Source organism: Giraffa tippelskirchi, chromosome 6 (assembly GCF_054371585.1).
Source record: "Giraffa tippelskirchi isolate mGirTip1 chromosome 6, T2T-mGirTip1v1.2.pri, whole genome shotgun sequence".
Classification (NCBI taxonomy): Eukaryota; Metazoa; Chordata; class Mammalia; order Artiodactyla; family Giraffidae; genus Giraffa; species Giraffa tippelskirchi.
In genome coordinates, this window is record NC_137280.1 from 10,582,197 (window position 1) to 10,603,418 (window position 21,222).

General features: G+C 43.2%; 1 protein-coding gene across 4 annotated transcripts in view; it reads right to left on the reverse strand.

Moving 5' to 3' along the window:
* CDH17 (cadherin 17) overlaps window positions 1-21,222 on the reverse strand; it is a 101,817-nt gene that overhangs the window by 14,257 nt on the left and 66,338 nt on the right. For all 4 annotated transcript variants that reach the window (XM_081496927.1, XM_081496928.1, XM_081496925.1 and 1 more), the window contains 4 exons: window positions 20,663-20,878; window positions 16,826-16,902; window positions 14,283-14,474; window positions 1,010-1,254 (listed from right to left, as the gene is read on the reverse strand). In XM_081496927.1, coding sequence (XP_081353053.1) covers window positions 1,010-1,254; window positions 14,283-14,474; window positions 16,826-16,902; window positions 20,663-20,878 — 730 coding nt within the window. The remainder of the gene's footprint in view (window positions 1-1,009; window positions 1,255-14,282; window positions 14,475-16,825; window positions 16,903-20,662; window positions 20,879-21,222) is intronic.

Here is a 21,222-nt window from a genome sequence, read left to right on the forward strand (position 1 = left end):
GAAGTTGATAATTGCTTGCAGAATAAGTAGTTGGGAACTTTACTCTGACAGACAATCAGAAAAACGCCTTGAAACTGATTCCAGTTCCAAAAGGATCACTCAGTAGGAGGCAAGACTCCCCTCAAATACTTAGAGACACTTAGGGAATTGTCATTCATAGCATTCATAATCACTTGCATAGGTTTTAAGCCATGCTGGAATATTTGTCATGCCATGGACAGTAGGGCTGATGTTATACAATAGAAACAAAAGATCCAGGTTCAAGTCCTGTCCTTGGGCTTATTAACAAGATGATCTTAAGAAGGTTGTAGATATTGATACAGACATGAATGTATACACATACATCTGTTATCTTGGACAATTTAATTATTGTTGCACATATTTCAGGAAAATCTGTGTGGGTTCTATCGCCCTGAAAAAAAAGTGAGAACTACTAAAATGGAAATGCTTACACATCTTGTCTAACCATCTTAGCCCGGTACTCCCTTTCCAGGGCTGAGCTCCAGAATGAGTCTTGTTGCCCTGGACCTGCTCTGAAGAGCTCCTCACGGAGAAGGCTCCCTTCACCCTCTCAGGTCAGGTTTCTGCTTTATTTTGGTCTAGAATGCCCGTCTGCCTTAGGAGCTGGCGCTCGTCTCCGGACCCTGGCCCTGTGCCTGGTCCAGACACAGGGCCTACCTCTGGGAGCCGGGTCTCCAGCCCCACCTCCTGGATTCAACAGCTCTCAGCTGAGACCTGCAGTAGGCAGGCTGGGCTGGAACCCAACCTGCTTCCCACTCCCGAGTCTGGATGCTCCCTGACGCCCCCCAGGTGACTGGCACCTGCCAAAACCAAGGGCAGATTCACCAAGCACACAGGGACACAGCCTCAGATCCCTGGCTGCTCCCTTAGGGGAGAGCTCTTGAGTCAGGCCAGCTTCTCTGCCCACCGTCCACCGCCAAGCCCTTCCTCCTCCCACGGGCCGTGACTACAGTGCACAGCCAAGCTTCCCCGCACGGCTCCTCTCTACCTGACGTCCAGACCTTCCGGATCCTTGGCAGTCACGTTGCCCACTTTCGTGCCTTTAGCCACAGCCTCACTGACTTTTGCTTCAAATACTTGTTGGAAAAATTGCGGGGCTTCATTCACGTCTGTCACCGTCAGTCTGAAGGTAGCAGAAGAGCTGGCATTATACTGTACACCAGGCACCAGAGGCTCAGGATTTTCTGCTTGGACTACAATATTATGAATGGCTACTGTTTCAAAATCAAGAGGCTGTACAGGGGAAAAAAGAAGGAAAATCAATTGGGGGATAATTAACTTCCTTAAAATTCACCCCCTAGGCGCCCTAAAAAACGCTCTGACAGAGCATTCGTTCTTAATCTAATGTCAGCAAAAACTTCCTTCTCTGGATAGTAGAGCCATGGAGAAGCTTTTGCTACAGGACTTACCAGGACTTTTAACATGCTAATGTGTGTTCTGACCCTCCTAGAAGAGGGAATCAATACAGCACTCCTCCAATTTATTTAATCCTGGGATAATTTTCTTCATTCATCAGAAACTTACTGATTCTCTCAAGACAGTTCTCAGAAGTCACTGGGAAATGCTTATACAGAGACTTGCATATCGTGTGGGGCTTCCCTGGTGGCTCAGTGATAAAGAATCCACCTGCCTATGCAGGAGGTGCTGGTTCAATCCCTGGGGCGGGAAGATCCCCTGGAGAAGGAAATGGCAACCCACTCCAGTATTCTTGCCTGGAGAACCCCACGGACAGAGGAGCCTGAAGCAGCTACGGTCCGTGGGGCTGTAGAGCTGGACACGACAGCATCTAAACAGCAACCACATTGTATGGAGAATGATTTCCCAGAAACCTCAGGATTCGAATTTCAAAATAAAAGAACTTAAACTCATGCGCGTGGGAGAGGTTAGTATAAACTAGAGCATACCTGCTCATTTTACATCTAAAAACTGTCTCAGAAACTATAAATACCTACACCTCAAAATGGCCAAAACATTACTAAAGACAACCTAGAATTTTGTGCATGAGAAGTTGGCATGGTAACATCAAACTGGGGCCCCAAACATGGCTGAACAGAAAGAAATGGAGGTTGAACTCCAAACGCTGCTAAGGTTCCTAGCAAACTGCTGTCAGTCTTAAGGGGAATTACAATGGCCATTAAGAGGAAAGTTCCAACTAGACAAGAGCATTTAAGAAGCACTTAAAAGTAAGGAATACCTATTTTAATTGGCCTGCAGAAGCCTCCAAAAAACTTCAAAATTCCAAAATAGTTTCATTGAAAACTTCATTGCAAAAGCCTGATAAAAAATTAGAGATATAAAAGGTATTCAAAAAAGACTATAGGACTGAGGTAATTCCTACTGCTTCCCTCCACAGAAGTTCATTGAACATCTAGATCACTTCTAAAGATAAAATGCTAAAACATTAATTACTGAACAGATTTTACCCACTTTGGTTTCCTTTTGCAGAGGAACTAAAGATATTCGGATCTATTAGTATCTATGGCTAGTGCCACATTAAAAATGCTTACTATGAGGAAGCATGTTTTTCTACAAGTTATGAAATGTATTCATAAATTTGCTAGTCTAAAGAATGCTAGGGTAACAGTTCATAATTGCTTAACAAGTGTTCACTATAAATTAAGACTTCTAAGGGGTAAGAATTCTAAATGTGTGCAAGCTCAGTCACTCATGTAATTTAAAACAATAAGAAATAATTGTGTATGCAAGGAAAATAGGATGTATTTTTTGTTTCAGAGGCTTTTTTTTTTTGGTTAAAAAGGGTATGAGGTATGGCAATATATTTTGTTGAGGGAAATAAAAGTTTTTTTTTTCTAAAGTAAAGCTAGTTATTTTAAAATAGGAAGGAGAAAAATTAAGGAAAAACTATGGACCTAGAAAATAAAGAAGAATGAAAGAAAGAAAAAGAGGAAAAAAGAGGAAACCCTGTGCGGTCAAGTTAGCTAAAAAATTAATTGTTATTATAAGAGTTTTAAAATAAGTTTAAATGCTAAAATATTCTTATGTAAAACTAAAACTTAGTTTTCTTTCATCTGCTAAAAGGACAAATTATATTAGATCTGTTAATAAAAAGATCTACTCTTTATGAGAAATTTGAAAAGCTTCTCTTCATCTTTAAAACAATTTGTTTAGAAAGCAAAGACTTTGCGTTTTATCAAAATAATTTTTTGTGCTTTATATCTTTATTATCAAGTCTGCTTATTTAAGTAACCTTAGTTGTCTCAATATTGAAAAAGCAGTTTGGCTCAGAAGTATGTAACTTACTGCATTTGCTCTTGAAAACGTCTATTCTATTCTATTTGAATAATCAAGTGGATAATTAAGTATTGTTTCATAATGATCTGTGATCCTTTTTAGCTGTGTCCAAACCTTTTGAATTTTTTGGCAGAACTTCCCAAAATCAATTTCTAAGTGAGGTCTTTTTGACCTGGAAAAAACTTTGGGATTTTCCAGAGGTACTTTGGAAAAATCAGAAAAGACATTTTCTTTCTCCTTATAAAAAGAGAGATGTTACACTAATTAAGATTATTTGATATGTTAAATTACGTGGAAAACTAAGCCTTATTTTTTTTATGATTTGAGTGTTCAGGCTTTTTTCTTTTTTAAAAAAATTTATTTTTGGCTGTGCTGGGTCTTCACTGCTGCACACAGGCTTTCTCTAGTTGCAGCAAGCGGGGGCTACTCTCTAGCTGCGGTCCTCAGGCTTCTCACGCAGAGCATGAGCTCTAAAGTGCACAGGCTTTAGCAGTTGTGGTGCACAGTTTTAATGTGTCGTGTGGAATCTTCCCAGAGCAGGGATCGAACCCATGTCCATTGGACCACTAGGGAAGTCCAAACGTTCTTTATGTTATATTTACATAGGTGTATAAGTGTTATAGAAATTATACAAAATTCCTGGAAATCTTTTATTTCCTGGTATGATGTTATCAGTCATAATTCTAGTTATCTTAAACATTACTCATTGCAAAAATTACCAAATTTCCTTGTCAATTCCATTACAATGAATTCTTATCAGATATTTAATAATGGGCATTTTAAGGATTTTGTCATTTACAGATAGTTAATTGTTTTCTTCTGATGCTTTTGCAAAAGTGTTCCTACAAAACCATTTCATCTTCAGAGAAACCCATAAAAAGGACTCTGACAGGTATTCTAGAATACCTGATCATTTTAAAATCATAAAACTAAACTGGGTAAGAATTCCAGAATAACACAAAAACTGGATTCAGATAGAGCCCAGTATTAGTTACACTGAACTAAATAAACTGAGGAGGTTGACTATAATTTGTATGACTTTCTGTTCTAATACAGTGCGTATTTCTTAATGTTTTTCAGATTTAAAGAAATGTTTTCTTTTAAGTAATCTATGACTTACAGCAATCAATAAAGCATACCTGTTTAAACAAAAATGACATGTTTTTCCTACATGATCCTTCCAGAATTCAGAAACTCTCAATATATTCTTTTCATGGCAATATAGGTAGTCATTCACATATGTTCAATAGGAATCTGTTCTCCTCATAATGGAACACATTTGGAAATGCTGATTACTTTACCAAGGCTTGGACTGGATTGTCACATTTGAGAGAGATGTACATAGACTCAAAGAGTACTTTGCTTTGAAGGTTCCAGCATGAGCTTACATGGTCAATCACTATTCTTGCTGTGCTTATGTAAATAATCAAGCCAAATTTAATGCAAAAAAATTGTTTTACTGGGGTTATTCTTATAAAGAATTTTTTAAAAAGCAGGAATAATTGTAGAGAGAAAAATTCTATCTGAACCTTTACATTCCCCATGGACAGAGGAGCCTGGCCGGCTACAGTCCATGGAATCACAAAGAGTCGAACATGACTCAGTGACTAAGCACAGCCCAGCACATCAGACTCTGGGCTTCCCAGGTGGCACTAGTGGTAAAGAACCCGACTCTCAATGCAGGAGCCATAAGAGACGAAGGTTGATCCCTGTGTCAGGAAGATCCCCTGGAGGAGGGCATGACAACCCACTCCAGTACTCTTGCCTGGAGAATCCCATGGACAGAGAAGCCTGGCGAGGTACAGTCCATAGGGTTGCAAAGAGTCGGACATGACTGAAGCGACTTAGCATGCACACATATACCCATAAACTGGACTGGATCCTGAATTTTTCTAGTTTCCTCAAATATCTGGCTACAACTCTCCAAACTAATGTTTCGATTGTCTCCCACCCTTCTGAATTGGAATCAGTGGGAACAAAGACTTCCCTTGAACCTCTTTGGAAGGGACTCTACCAGGTCCTCCTCGCTACCCACATGGCAGCCAAACTTTAGGGTCTTAAACCTTAGATATACATCTCACAGCTGAAGAGGAGTCCACCCGACATCTGGTCTTATAAAATACTGGATCTCCAAATCAACTTGAGTAGGAAGAAAAGCAGCAGACATTGAGGTGGATGCCCCCTTCCAGGACATCAGATCAACACTTCATACTTCAACTGAACATGAAATTCTCTCTTTTCTAATTTTTTTTTCCTTCCCTTTCTTTCACTCTGGCTTCGGCCTGAAAAGGTAAACCATCATCTGTATCTCCCAGGCCGTTGCTAAGGGAGGTAGCCTCTGAAATTTAAAACAACTACGATTTGGGGCTAGGAGAAAACTTAACTGACGCCTAACTTGAACAGGCATATGCAACTAACTATCCCTGTGAGCGAATCCACTCACAGTGCTGCCTTGATGGAAGTGATTTGTGTCCTGACAGGATTTATCTTTGTCTGGGATGGTTATCTTTCTCCTTATGTACCTAGATGGCTGGTACATCGTCATCAGGCAATGTCTCCTAGGTTATCTAACTGCGCCCCTGAATGTTCTCAAACAAACTGAGACACCTCGTTGGCTGAACTCCCTGGATTTACATCAGTGAGTTAGAAAGAAATTGTCAAGAGGTATTCATGACTCAGGATTCACTTTCTTTAGCGGGTCCATTCTTCTCTGGTTAAGTGTAGTGAAGTGAAAGTCGCTCAGTCATGTCTGACTCTTTGCGACCCCATGGACTATACAGTCTATGGAATTCTCCAGGCCAGAATACTGGAGTGGATAGCCTTTCCCTTCTCCAGGGGGTCTTCTCAACCCAGGGATTGAACCCAGGTCTCCCGCATTGCAGGCTGATTCTTTACCAGCTGAGCCACCAGGGAAGCCCTCCCTGGTTAAGAGTGCATGTAAACCAGAATATGATTAGGAACCTTTCCTTAGTTCTTGAAAATATTGAAAAAGTCACTGTTAGAGCAATAGCTGTCCAACAAAAATCTTAAGACTTTCTGGCCAAAGTTGTTCTTGATGTAAGATAGCCCTTGATTCTCTTTCAGGTGCTGTAGCCAACACCACCTGCTATACCTGGAGTAACACTTTCGGGGCAGCTGAAATTCAGGAACATCAGATCACTGAGCAAGCCACTTGCCTTCAAAGGGTGACTCCTGCAATGGAATCTTTCTTTGAATTATTTGCATTTGATTGGTTTGGGTATTGGGGGCCATAGCTCAAAGGTACACTCCAAACATGAGGAATTATCCTGCTTATTAGAAGCAGAGTACTCTCTCTTATCTGCTGCATTCTCTCAAAAGCTTTAAATACACGCTCACAACCGCTCACTACCAAGTCTCACTAAGACTAGAACATCAGAAAGGGGACAGAGAGAATGACCAACTTAAAAACTCTAAACCTGAAGTTGACACCTGTGAATATCACAGAGATTAAGCAAAAAAAAAACTATTATGACCTGTGAATGTCACACAGAAGAGCAACAGAAGCAGAAAGAATTAAAGAGCAGTATCTGATAGTGGCATTTAATTCTTTAAGTTTTTATCACATTTCTCAGATAAGCGAGAATCTGATCAGAATGGGGAAACTGTTAAAGGGCTTCCCCAGCGGCTCATCGGTAAAGCATCCACCTGCAGTGCAGGAGACGCAGGAGATGTGGGTTCAATCCCTGGGTCGGGAAGATTCCCTGAAGGAAATGCAACCCATTCCAGTATTCTTGCCAGGAGAATCCCATGGACGGAGGAACCTCGTGGGCTACAGTCCACAAAGAGTTGGACTCTCTGGGGTTGCAAAAAGTCAGATGCAACTGAGCACACACGCACTTTAAAGAAACAACAGGCTCAAAACAGAATCACTTGTGCTAAACCCCATGTCAGCCACGAAACTTAATACCTAATTTACTGCATTCTCAATCCCTGCCCCAGGAGTGCAACTTTAACCAGTCAATCTTCAATCTGGTTGGCGCTAGTGAGGTAATCCACCCAGTAGGTCCTTTTGTTCCTCTTAGGAGGGCAACCTTGTTGGAAACAATGCATTCTTTGCCAATAATTTCCTTTTTCTACTCCCATTCTACCTTTAAAAATCTTTCTTTTTCTACAGCTTGGTGGAGCTCCTTTCTATTTGCTAGATGGAATGACACTTGATTTATGAATTATGTAATAAAGCCAATTTGATCCTTAAATTTACTCCATTGAATTTTTGTTGTTTGTACATACATGAATTTTTTCATTGGGAGAGGCTATGTAGCTTTTGTCCGAGTCTCGGAGGTACCCATGACCTCAAAAAGGTGAAGGAACCAAAGGAAAACTCAAAAAGCACATTATAGATTCTGGAAACTGCACTGTGTTATTCATTCTTCCAGGCCTGGAGGACCCAGGATCTCTTGAGGAGTTGTCAGTTCTTTAACTTTAGTTTATATCACTTTCTCATCAGTTAAAAAAAAATGGTATTTTCCTTTCATGAAGAGGAAAAGCTGACACATGACTGCATTAGCTCAGCATGCTCTTCCCCAACATCTAAAAAAATTATCCCCATCAGCCAAAAGTTGGCTCAGCGCGGTCCTCTCCATATCATCTTCCCCGAATCCCAGTCTTGATCCCCAGATAGATGAGCTCCGTGCCTTCTGTAATCTCACAGTCCTTATCTCAGGATTCTAATTGTTTGCTTCTCCATTACAGATCCTTACTGACCATGACCTCTCTGACAAGAGGAACTGTATTATATTATTCTTTGCTTCTCATCACTTCCCTGACATACAATGCCCATAGTATATCCACTAGGAAACACAAAAATGAGAAGGTCTTGGTCCTTCTCCAGCCCTTGCAGGCTCCCGTGGGAAAGAGATTCTGGAGAAAATCTTCACTCTCTAGAAACCCTCTTCTCCATAAACACACAAACACACACAACATCACAACCCAATTGATAATTCAAAAGGAAGATAGAAAATTTCCTCACATGAAAGAGAAAGAATTAGGTGTAAAGACTCAAGGCCATTTGAGAATCAATTGACTCTTGTTAAAATGCAGGATATAAAATTTTGTAATCCAGCTGAGATGTAGAAAGAGAGGTTTTTCATAGAAATAAGCACCCAGTGCCTGCAGGGTATGACCCCACGATGACCTCTTCGTCACGACCTCATGGTGGGATACGGCTCCCCACCCAGGGGAGTTGGGAAGAGGTGTGTGCACGCTGGAGCGTCTGACTCCCAGGGACCACCCATCATCTCAGGGGAGGAGGGCAGGACTGTCGAACTGAGAAAGTCTGGTAGACGGAGCAGAAAGCCAGCAGCCCCAGAGCAAGCCTGCCGTGTGGACCAAGGACGCGGCACTCTGTTCCCTGTGGGTCCAGCCAAGCCCGGGCTCAGACAAGCAGAGCAGCACTCTGTGGGCTCAGGCAGAGGATGCGCACCCCATCCTTCCATCAAACAGTCCTAAGTCCCCTCTCTGTCTTTCTGATCCTTTCACAAGGCCACCAGAGGTGAGGGATAAAGAAACGAAATGGTGTACCTGCAAATGAGGGGCAGTGAGAGTTTTCAGGATGGAATGTGTGACCTGAGAGAAGAGAGAGGTGATGGAGAAGATTGCGCGTCAAGCTAAGAAGCTGGGACTTGATCCTTGATGAGCAGAGAGAGGAGGTGAGCGCAAGACTGACAAGGTGGGATTTGTGTTGGAGGAAGTTTAACTCTGGGAGTGGCTAGGGGAAGGGTGGATTTGAGCTGATCTGGCCTGGGCAGGGAGGCCCGTTAGGAGAGGGTGTCAGTGTTCCTTCAACCCCTACTGAATGGAAGTAACAGCTTGCCATCAGTCAGTCCGCTTAACTTTCACACCAGGAAAACACATGGAATCACATTTTCCAGGAATAAAATTAGAAATGGAAGATACTAAATTAGCAAGTGATAATCAGCAGAGTTTAATCAAGAACAAGCTTTGTCAAACCATGTGCCCTGTCTTTCACGACATGGGGATATGTCTGCAGAGCCCAGTCAAGAGACCCTCACGACCTTACTCATCAGGTAAGCAGAAAACACACGTTCGTGCCACAATCCCTCTTCCATACACGACTGCTTGAAAGGTCAACCCCATGATTTAGATTCAACCTGGAAGCAGAGATAAAGTGCTGAAGGGAAGGAGCTGAGACCGGGGACATTTAACATTTTCATCAATAATCAGTGATGAGAAAAAAATGCACATTAGTTTTCCACATGATACGCTAGCTGCTTAAAAATACATCATGTACTGAGAATTCAAAAGGACCAGCCATAATGAAGAAGTGACAAAATTTGTATCAAAAAAAAAAAATTAAAGCCAAAACAAATCTCTGAATTTCAATTTCAGGAGAGTTATTGATGACTCTGGCAGGGCTCAGAGAAATAGCCTTCCTGGCTCCTGATACCTGCTTGGTCTCAAGAATATGTTGATATATCACACAATAGGCCAGAGCTCAGGGTGGCGGTAAAGACAGGGAGGATAGCAGTTCTAAAATGTGTTTATTCCCAAGCATCACCTGGGGCATAAGACTTAATAGAAAAAGTACATCTTGGTCTTTTCCTCTTGTTCCTGACACTGATCTCCTAAATCCCTTGCAATTTCCTGGGTGATAGGGGTGCCTTTTTTTTCTAATGAGGTGAACTCTTGGTGGCTCCTTGGATGATTTCAGGATGGGGGCTGGTTACCAGACCAAGACCAAGCCATGGTTAGAAGCTTGGAATTTTCAACACAACCCCTCCCACATCCCAGGAAGGGGAGAGGGGCCGGAGATTGAGTTCATGATCAATCATGTCTACATGATGAAGCCTCAATAAACATCCCCAGAGTAAGGCATTCAGAGAGCTTCCGGGTTAGTGAACACGTCCGCGAGCTGCGGAAGTGACACACATCCCAACTCCATGAGACAGAAGCTGCTGCTCTCGGGGCCCTCCCGGCCCTCAGCCCATGTATCTCTTCATCTGGCTGCTCAGCTGTATCCTTCATCATATCCTTCACTACGTGATACATTGGTAAATAGGTTTCTGTGAGCTCTGTGAGCTGTTCTAGCAAATGTTGGAACCTAAGGAGGGAGTCAAGAACCTCTGATGTCTAGCCAGCCAGTCAGAAGAACAGATGACAACCTGGGACCTGCCGTTGGCTTCTGAAGTGGGGTGGGGGAGTGGCACTGAGCCCTTAGCCTGGGGGGACTGGATGCTGTCTCCCGACAGATAGTGTCAGAATGAGTTACGTTGTAGGACACCAGGCTGGCGTTGGAGAGATGATAGGTGCAGGGAAAGCCCACGCAGCTGGTATCCACTGTGAAGTGTAGTAGTAACACAAGAGTAGAGGAGAAAGGCTTTGCAGGGCACTTGCTAAAATGACTGATTTCCAGGCCCTCCCCCAGAGAGCCTGAGTCAGCTGTACCCGGTGGGCACCATTTGACTCTGGGATCAGGCAAGTTTGGCCCCCTTGGCAAGAAGAGAAAACATCTCATCTGTCCACAGCCAGAGTTCTAGCTTCTGCCCTCACTCCAGTTAATTAGAATTAAGAGAATGATGAACATTTATGAAGTTGGCTACCACCTGCTAGGGGCTGTCTTAAGAGCTATGCAAGTATTTTTGCAATACTGAATCCTCCAGGATACTCATCAAGAAGGTTCTACCAATTCGCCAGTTTTTCAGATCAGAAAGCTGAGGTCTGAGAGGTTACAACATTTGTGTCAAGGTCGCAGAGCTAGTACATGGCAATGCCAGGCCCCCATAGCAGTTGTTTCCCGAAAGGAGTCAGAAGTCAGGGGTCAAGTTCCTAGCTCTGCCATCTCGGCGGGGGGCTGACCGTAACTTGTGAGCCCGAACCTCAGCTGGACGATGGGACTGTTTCTGCCTCCCTTGGGGTCAGCGTGAGAAGCAAAGGAGTATGCGCAGAAGTGCTTCATGAAGCGAAAGGGGCTTCGGTTGAGGAGTGTGCACTCCTTGGTGAATTTTACCGATTGCCGTTTGCTCATTTAGGGCTTCCTTCATAGCTCAGTTGGTAAAGAATCCACCTGCAATGCAGGAGACCCCGGTTCGACTCCTGGGTTGGGAAGATCCACTGGAGATGAGATAGACTACCCACTCCAGTATTCTTGGGCTTCCCTTGTGGCTCAGCTGGTGAAGAATCTGCCTGCAATGTGGGAGATCTGGGTTCGATCCCTAGATTGGGAAGATCCCTGGAGAAGGAAAAGGCTACCCACTCCAGTATTCTGGCCTGGAGAATTCCATGGACTGTATAGTCCATGGGGTCACAAAGAGTCAGACTCAACTGAGCGACTTTCACTTTCATTTTCACATTTAATTCAGGTGAATAGGTGCTGATAGAATCGTGATAGTTTACATAAGGATTTAAATTTTTTTTAAATGACCGATACAATGGTTCTGAAGCAATGGAAGGCTTAATGAGGAGGGACTTAGAAGTAAGGCTAAGCTATACATGAGAAACCACATGCATGAGTGCTCAGTCGCTTCTGTCATGTCTGACTCTTTGCAACCCTGTGGACTGTAGTCCACCAGGCTCCCCTGTCCATGGGATTCTCTACACAAGAATACTGAAGTGGGATGCCATACCCTCCTCTAGGGGATCTTCCCGACCCAGGAATCGAACCCATGCCTCCTGTATCTCCTGCATTGCAGGCAGATTCTTTACCACTGAACCACCAGAGAAACCACATAATACAGTCTAAGTTTAAAAACCTGAAAACTGCATGAACACATCTGTCATGGTGAGGACACGCATCCTAGGAGCAGTTGGCTGACATCCAGGGTGTCCTGGTCAAGGATCCACACCTCTGGGCTGGCTGTCATTTAGCATTTGAAAGATCCCAATCAGAGAGCCACACCTCAGAGGCAGCTGCTACAGGCTCTAAGCTAGCACTGTCTCAAGCTACACTAGAAGCTCTGTTAATTACCAAAGTGATCTTCCAAAGAGGTTTTTGTGATATCAGTGGTATTCAAGACATGCAATTCACTTGAAAAATACATTCTTGAAGAAGAATGTAGCATCTGGCTAGTCCAGCAGCTTACACCCTTCAGAGTTCCAGGACTCCAATTCTGTTCTATCGTCACCTTTTCTGTGGACAGTCAGATGAATCCTCTCCCTAGACTACTGTGATCACGGTGCCCGAGGGACAGAGAGCCAGGACAGCACAAACCTAAAACCTAAAGCACAAGTTGAATGATGGTTTTCAAACCTGCTTGTTATTAATTGCACACGGGACAGAACACAACTATGTATTCAGACAACCAATATTTCTTGAACCTCCACTATGTGCAAATATTTTGGACACTTGGAATATAACCACAAACAAAATAAGGATGTGACCAAGATTTTGGCCAGAGGCCCACTGTACAGAACACACCCACTCATGTCAAGGAAGGTGTGGGAAGATACTTAGAGCCCTCACCTACTGCTGATCATCAAGGTTACCAACTTTTCCCTATAGGTGCCCATTAGCCACAAATGGTCAAATTAACTTACGTTAGTTCACAACAAGCCACCATGAAAAGTTACCGACATTCATACTGAGATGGACAGGCCTTTATCTTCTCTTAGACATCTAGAGGGTGCTGGTCCTGGGGAAGGATGGAAGCTATCTGCCACTGCCTCCTGCCAGAAGACCAGGCCTGCTGCCCGGACCATCCATTGCAAACTCGGGACCCTGGCCTTTCCTTCTGGGTTTTATGAGTCCATGTAGGCAGCCATGAATAGAGGGGGAAGATGTAACGGCACCTTTTTCAAAGGTCAGACTCACGCAAAATACTACTGGCTGAAGTAGGTCCACGCACAAACCTTGCAGCTGAAACGCAGTGAGGCCCTTTGTCAGAGGTGGGGTGTGTGGTCAGAATGGTACCAGAATTCTGAGATTCTGCTCCAGGGTTTCCTTCAGCACTGGCACTTTTTTTCCCCATGCTTCTATCCATTTCCTGTAAAATTATTTTCTTTTGTCTTCATTTTCAGTTTCTACCTTTATTCTGGGTCAAAACTTTCCTTTAGAGCTTTCTGATGCAGCCTCCCACACACTGTATTACAAACTCTCAGCATTCAACCATGTCTGCAGAGTCTCTATTGCTGTAACTTTGATCTCTTTTAATTCTAAAGATATTGGGTGACATTGAGTGCTGCTTCCTGTTGAGTCATCTGATACACAGTTTACATGCATAAATGAGGCAGCCATAGAAGAAAGGGTCAAAAGTCAGGTGTATACAGTAGGGGATAGGAGTAGACTGAGCGAAGAATGGGAAGACCCTCTACAAAGAAGCAAGTTATCACGGTAATCAAGATTTTGGCTTCCAGACTACCCAGTCCTTACAAAGGGAGAGACGAAGCCGGAGCCAGTGGACTTAGCAGCACCGTAAAAGATGAAAGTAAGGAGTGGGCAAGGAAGAAGTTATGAGAGAATAAATTTGTTTATTATAACTTGTCTATTACAGGAGACCTACCAGTTTCCAGTCATTATTAAAAAGAGGAGCCTATGGCTGGTCCACCAGAATAAACAGCCTACATCCTAAAGGGTTCATGGGATTCATCTAGTCTAATACCCCACATTTGCAAAGGGAAAAATAAAGCCCTGAGCACCACCTTGCCCAAGATATAGTAAATAAAAATCTAGAATGCCTAGTTAAATTGGAATTTCAGATAAACAATAAGCGATTTTTTAGTATAAGCATGTCCCAATTATAAGCATGTCCCAATTATTGCATGGGACATATTAATACTAAAAATGACCTATTCTATATTTTTTATGGCAATCCTACCTCCCTCTGCAAAGGTTACTTGGTCAGCTAGTGACAGACCCAGAGCAAGAATCCTGGTCTCTGTCTTTCAGGAGGACAGGAATGACTGAGGGTGTTCCAGGAGTCCATCACATGCCTTAGAGATCACTGCCAATTCATCACCTCTGCTTATAGGTCCTCGAATGGTCCTAAGGAAACTAATCTATGAAAAAGACAAATTCCATTCAATGGGCGATTTACCTTTTTAAGCTTGACATATCCAGTATTGGTTTGGGGATCTGTTTCAATCTCCAAACATCCCTCACTGTCTCCCTGTGTAATTCGATACAGGATTTTAGAACTCCCAGTATGTGGCTCATCAGCATCTGTGGCCTGGATGGTTAAGATGATAGATCCAACAGCTGTGTCTTCAGGGAAAGTCAGGTTTCCATACTAAGAAGGAAATAGAGGAAGCAAACAATGAGAATGTCCATTGTCATTAAGCACAATTGTCAAAGAGCAAACTTGTCTCTGGTTTCATAATGGACACAAGTCATAGTTTACATCAATACTTACCAAGCATGTTTTTCCTGTTGATGAGTAGGTTGCAGTTGCTTTTGAGATCAGTCATACTTGTAGATTGATATTCGTTATAACAAGAAACAGTGTCTCAGAGAGCTACTGATAGGATTCTAAAACAGGTTGTTCCACCCACATCCAATATATTTAATAACTGTAACTATCATTATAGTTATTAGTAATGAGACAGATAAATAGCTACTATGTATCGAGTACCTACAATGTGACAGGCACTTTACACATATCATTTTAATTAATTCTTAACCAATCAGAGAATAGTTATTAGAAGCCTGAACTTTGGAGTCAAATGGCCTCAGTATGAATCCTAGGCATGCCACTTATTACCTGGGTGAATTGAAATAAGTTATCTGATTTTTTTAAAGTCTCAGGTTCATCCTCTGTCCATTGGAGATAATAAAAATGGAAGCTACTTTATGTTTTCTGTTCGGATTTACAGAGATAATACACATAAAACCTCTGAACGTCTGGCACATAATAAGTGCTCAATGAAGATAAGCAACAAGACAAAATACCCTACTGAATAGCCATGCTGTCATCTCCACTTGACAGAGAAGCAAAAGATTAGAGAGGTAAAACCCACTCAAGACCACACAGCTAGTTGGTCACAGCATTGGGATTCAAATCCATGCTGTCCAACTCCAAAGCAGGTGCTGTTAATCTCTCATCCTCCACTGAAAAACCCCCAGGTCATGTCTCTTGGCATCACGATCATGAAGATGACAACAGGCAGGGTCCAGGAATGGACCAGCGAAAGAAGTGGACTCACTCTCTAGAGCCCTGTTTGCTTTCCCAAGCTCTGAGATTCCTAAAGCAGAACTCTTGTCCTCAGTCTAAAAGCACCGTCTAGATGTAATGCGAGGAAACTATACAACACAGAAAAGATCAAATACCCAAGAGAATGGAGACAGAGAAGAGACAGGCTCTTAATCTCATGCTCACTTAACCTCAGTGCCTGCTACACAAGTTATATTGTCACACCTTTTACCTCTGCAAACCCTCCTGTAAACCAATTCCCTTTCTTCATCACAGCTTTACCCTTATTTTGATTTATGAACATCATCACAAGGCTCTGGGCTGCCTCATCACTGACTTCAAACATAACAATCTAGTCAAAACAGCTTCTCTCTCCTCCAGAATAAATAAATAGAGGCATCCATTTTAAGGGAAGCAATGATAAAACTACTGCCAAGTTCAAAGCCCACATTAACAATAAATTAGCTTGAATTCTTCTTGATACAGTCAACTGATCTTTTTTTCTCCTGCTCTTTCTGCCCAGTCTTCTCAGTTTTGCAAGTGTCCTGAGCACATTCTTTTGGCATAAACCAGAGATTAGCTTTTTTTTCTCCTTTGTTGTTGTTATTATTCAGTTGCTCAGTCATGTCCGACTCTTTGTAACCCCATGGGCTGAAGCACGCCAGGCTCCCCTGTCCTTCACCATCTCCCCGAGTTTGCATTGAGTTGATGATGCCATTCAACCATCTCATCCTCTGTCGTCCCCTTCTCCTCCTGTCTTCAATCTTTCCCAACATCAGAGTCTTTTCCAATGAATCGACTCTTCGCATCAGGGGGCCAAAATATTGGAGCTTCAGCTTTAGCACCAGTCCTTCCAATGAATATTCAGGGTTAATTTCCTTTAGGATTGACTGGTTGGATCTCCTTGCTGTCCAAGGGATGCTTAAGAGTCTTCTCCAGCACCACAGCTCGAAGGCATCAGTTCTTCAGCGCTCAGCCTTCAGATACTCTCACATCCGTATATGACTACAGGACTCTTATTCAATTATTGCAAGGTGAGTTTAAATTGCCAATATTTTGCCAGATTTTAAATTTTGACTAAAAATTCTTGTTTGAGAGCCTAGCAATAATCTATTTATTGTCCTATAACACAAAATATATAAGGCAAACTGCAAGCAGCCACTCAATTTGTCTCAATTTGACAAAGACTGTGCTTGTAGCTTTCAAGCAGTCCTTGAAATAAATGAGCTGTTGGCAAAAGTTTATAAACAGATGCTCGCAGATACTGTAACAGTGAATGTTACTGTTCCCAGAAGACTTCCACTGAAGACGATGCCTGAGTTTACTACCAGAGCATTAACTAAGGTATTAAATCTGGCATTATCCCTAACTACTGTTCGTGTCTTTATCCCAGAAGTAGGGACCAGGTAATATAAACAAAGTAAAGCAAAAACAAGGGGACAACTACTCACATCTGACTTTTCAAAGATGGGGATCTGATCATTGATATCAATAACGTTGATTTGCACAAAGCAGAGGGTCTTGAAATCTGAAAATCAAAAGCACATCACAAAAATTTTCACTGAAAATCATGCATTAAGATCAGAAATCGGCAAGAAATGCAATTGGCAAGTACAGTGACAGCCATGCCACAATTTGACTAGTGACCTGCGATGTGCATGGCAAGGAGTTTCTCTGTTCCCCACCAACACCCACATGTAGGTCACCAAGGTGGGGCTGAAGAAAACCCTGGGAGAGGCTCCTCTGGGCTTCCCACTCCATCCACCTGCCTCCTCCTCGGTAAAATCTTGTTCCTGAGCCAGGCTTTCTGGGAAGCAGCCTCTCTTTTCTGTCTAGTGAAACTTACATAGCCTTCAAAGCCCAGTGCAAAAATGTCCTTCTAGAAAGCTTCTTTGAGCATCCCAGAAGGTTGTCTTTCCTTCTCTGAACACTTCCAGCACTCACTGTCCTGTATCTCTTCTGCCCCCATAAAGGGAAGGCCCAAGTGAGGGAGGCAAGGTACAATTGGGGGTCTGTGTACAAAGTCACTTCAGTCGTGTCCGACTCTTTGCGACCTTTTGGACTGTGGCCTTCCAGGCTCCTCTGTCCATGGGATTTCCCAGGCAAGAGGACTGGAGTGGGTTGCCATGTCCTGCTCCAAGGGAATCTTCCTGACACAGTATTTTACCCACATCTCTTAAATATCCTGCATCAGGAGGCGGGTTCTTTACCCCTAGCACCACCTGGGAAGCCCACAATAAAATTAGCCCTCTTCCAAGGGCATGCCTACCCAGAGGCAGCACACAGAATCCTGGAAAGTGGCTTTGAGAGGCGGGTTTGACAATTCAGAGACCTAGTCAGAGACAGGATCCTACCTAGTCAGTTCAACCTGGATCCAAGGTGAGCATGGAGTACCGGTAGAGATGGGATCCCCAGAAAAACAGCCACATGAAGACCAACAGGATGGGGTCTTTCGTTGAGGTTTCCATTATTCCAACCATGAAGCCTGTATTATACAATGGCTAAGACTTTGGGCTCTGGAACCCCACCACCGAAATTCTGTCTCTGCTACTTATCAGATGTGTAAGAGATTGGTTATGTTACTTGAAATCAGGGTGCGGTAGTCAGTTTATAAAATGTAGATAGCAACAAAATCAAGGTTCTCATCATAACAGACACTGCTGGCACTCTGTGTATCAGGCACGGTATTAAGTGCTTTGCTTACATGACTCATTTCATCTTCATTCTGACTCTGTGATATAGGTACTATTATCATTTTCATTTAGTTCACACCTGAGGAAGCCAAGGGTAACTTGACCAAGGTCCTACAGCTAACTCGCAGTCGAGCCAGAATTCCAATCCATGTGCTCCTTAGTCCTCTCCGTCTGCTCCGCGCCCTTCACCTGCTCTGTGCCCTGAGGCTGACCTCCGGAACAGCATCCCTGGGCATCTGGCTCTCTGGGTAGCAGTTGAGTTCTACCAGGGGGAGCACTGGCAGGAGGTCTGAGGAAGGGCAGGAGCACGGAGTCCGAGTCTGGCTCCCACTGCCAACGGCTTCCTCTAGAGCCGCTGCCCCAGGCCCAGTGCCTGCTCCTTCCGGGAAGGGCCCTTCCCTTGCCCCTTCTCACCTCAGAGTAAAAATGACTCCATTGTGCTTCACACCTCCTGCTGGTTTCCTATAACCCCTACCCACAGTTTTACAGACAATCCCTTCTTTATTCTCTTTTTCGTTAATTCTTTGAAGGGGGCTTTCTTTTCCTGGGATGCTGGCAAACATACGCAGGCTGCCTAGCTCCAGAGCTTGCTCTCAACACACCAGACACAAGGCCAGGCATGTAACCTAATAATAACCATCTTATAAATAAGTGGATGCTAATTAAAGCTGGGTCCAGCCCCTAGGACATTTGTAGACAGCAAGAATGGCTGGAGATTTGGAGAGGTCCCAGGGCCTGAACTCACCACTTGTCTGTTCCACGTAAGCCTCATTTGGATCAGCAGTGAGCCTCGTGGTTTTATGTAAATAAAATCACTTCCCTGAATTTATGTAAAACTATGCTAATTATAGCCTACTGACTAATTTTCTGTAGTACACAACTGAATGTTTAATTCCATCAACAGATATATTTACATATAAATATATTACATAATCTGGCCCATATAGTCTATAGATGTATTCATGTATATAGACAATTTGTAATCTGATTTCCACTTTATGCTCTTAGGCATTAAACTGCTTTGGGTCTCCATGCATTTGCACATGGACTTTCTTCTCCTCTGTAAGCCTTTACACTGTTTTGTAACTTGTCATATTCATCCATCGAAAGTCAGATTAATACACCTCTTCCAGAAAGTTTTATCAGTTCTCTCTCCCTCTCCATTGAGTCACTCATTGCTTTCATGGGCTACCTTGTACATATTCCTTATAATTTATTTATTCACTTGTCTATCTCCTCTACCAAAAAGTGCTCCTTGAAGACAGACACCGGGTCTTATTTATTTGTGCATTCCCAGTACCTTGCATGGTGCCTCAATCTCAGTAACCACTGGAAGAATGGCTGGCTAATGGTGTGAAATTGTCAGCTCATCACAGACAGGGATGATTTATTATACCCACTTTCATTGTACCCTTTAGCATAATGCTAAGCATTATGTTAGGCCCTCTATATTTGCCAAATTACTATGCCTCAAACCTTCTGCTTTGGGGGCCTGGTAAACCCCAGTACTCTCAGTTCTTTTTAGTATCTCAACATCTAGATAAATAAAAAATTATGAAGCACAATGTGAAATGATGCTCTTTACTACAGCATGCCTATATAATCTTTCTCTCCTAGCATAATAATTATTGAACTACTTGGTTAACTCGAAGAAAGATTCTTAACTTAGAAGTATTAATGACCCTAAAATAAGCCTGTCTCTGAGGTCGAGTATGTTTGTGTGTCTGTGCAATTTATCTGAGAACGTATGCATTTGTTTAGGAATTCATAGTTTCCATCAGATTCTCAAAGGGTCTCATGACTTAGCAAAGATTAAAAACCACTTGCTTTGAAATTGTTTAAAGTATAAGGATGAATGTCTCCTGCTATCGTCAAATGGCCAATTAGAAGTTAATAGGAGAAGACAAAACTTTCCAAAAGTTCCTTCACTGTCATACAGTAGAAGCCTTTGAGTCTGAAAGGGAGACTTGAGAAATACAACTAACTTTCTTGTTTGTGATTACGGTGGCCATGACAACGAGGCATGCCAACAACTTCTAACAACAGGGATCTTAACTGACAACGAGCTGCCGGGCTCTGAAACCCATCACCACGTGTGCACCAAGACCTTGCTTTGCACTGGCTGCCCCAGCAGTGCCTGAACACGGCAGGCAGGCTAAGGTAGGCCTGCTTTTGGAGATCACAGACTCCTTCCACAGCCAACTTCGGACCTCCGATAACCTTGCTGAGCTTCCCTTTGACTGGGAGTTTCCCCAGCACGTTCCTTCCTTCCCTCCTTCACTCAGGGTCAGGCTTGTATTGAGTCTGGCGGCTCTTCCAGCCTTCTCTGTATCCCTTTCCATTTTTTCCCCTAATAAAATCCTTATATAGTTAATCCCCTCTTGGGCATCTGCTTCTCAGGAGACAAACATAATCACATTTTCTGAGCTGCAACTCTGGCCGTTACCATGTTGGCTTCTGGGCTTGTTTTACGTGGGAAGCAAGACCTTTTTCAGTGGCAGCCCCTGTAACACACCCAGGCATTCCAGCAGCCTAACAATCACAGCTGGAAAGAAAACAAGTGTTTTCACGCGACACCATGCAAGTGATACTAACCTTTGTCCGACACCTCTACCGTCAGGTTGTAGTGTGGAGTGTCCCGCTTGTGCAATGACTGTACCACTAACTGGAGTTTTCCAGAGTATTCATGGACCAGGAAGAGTCCATCTTGAGGAACTTTGGGAGTTTGATCCACAATTCTGTATTCTAAAACACTGTTCATAGTGTTTTCTTCATCCATGTCATGAGCAATAAGAGTTCCAATACTGCTCCCTATAGGGAAGGAAAGAAGGAAACCCGTCCATTATTCTTTTTAGCCTATTAAAAAATGGCTTCCGTGGAGAATCGGGTTCCTAGAAGGCACTGGAAGTAACCGTGAGAAGCAGAATAAAGTTCTTAGATTGATGCTGGTGCTTCTAATCTTTTCAGCAGTACAGTGTGTGGGGCAGCGTCTTAGTTGGCTGCATATGTGTGTTAGTCACTAAGTCGCATTCGATTCTCTGTGACCCCATGGACTGTAGCCCGCAGGGCTCCGCCGTCCATGGAATTCTCCAGGCCAGAATACTGGAGTGGGTTGCTGTTCCTTTCTCCAGGGGATCTTCCCAACCCAGGGATGG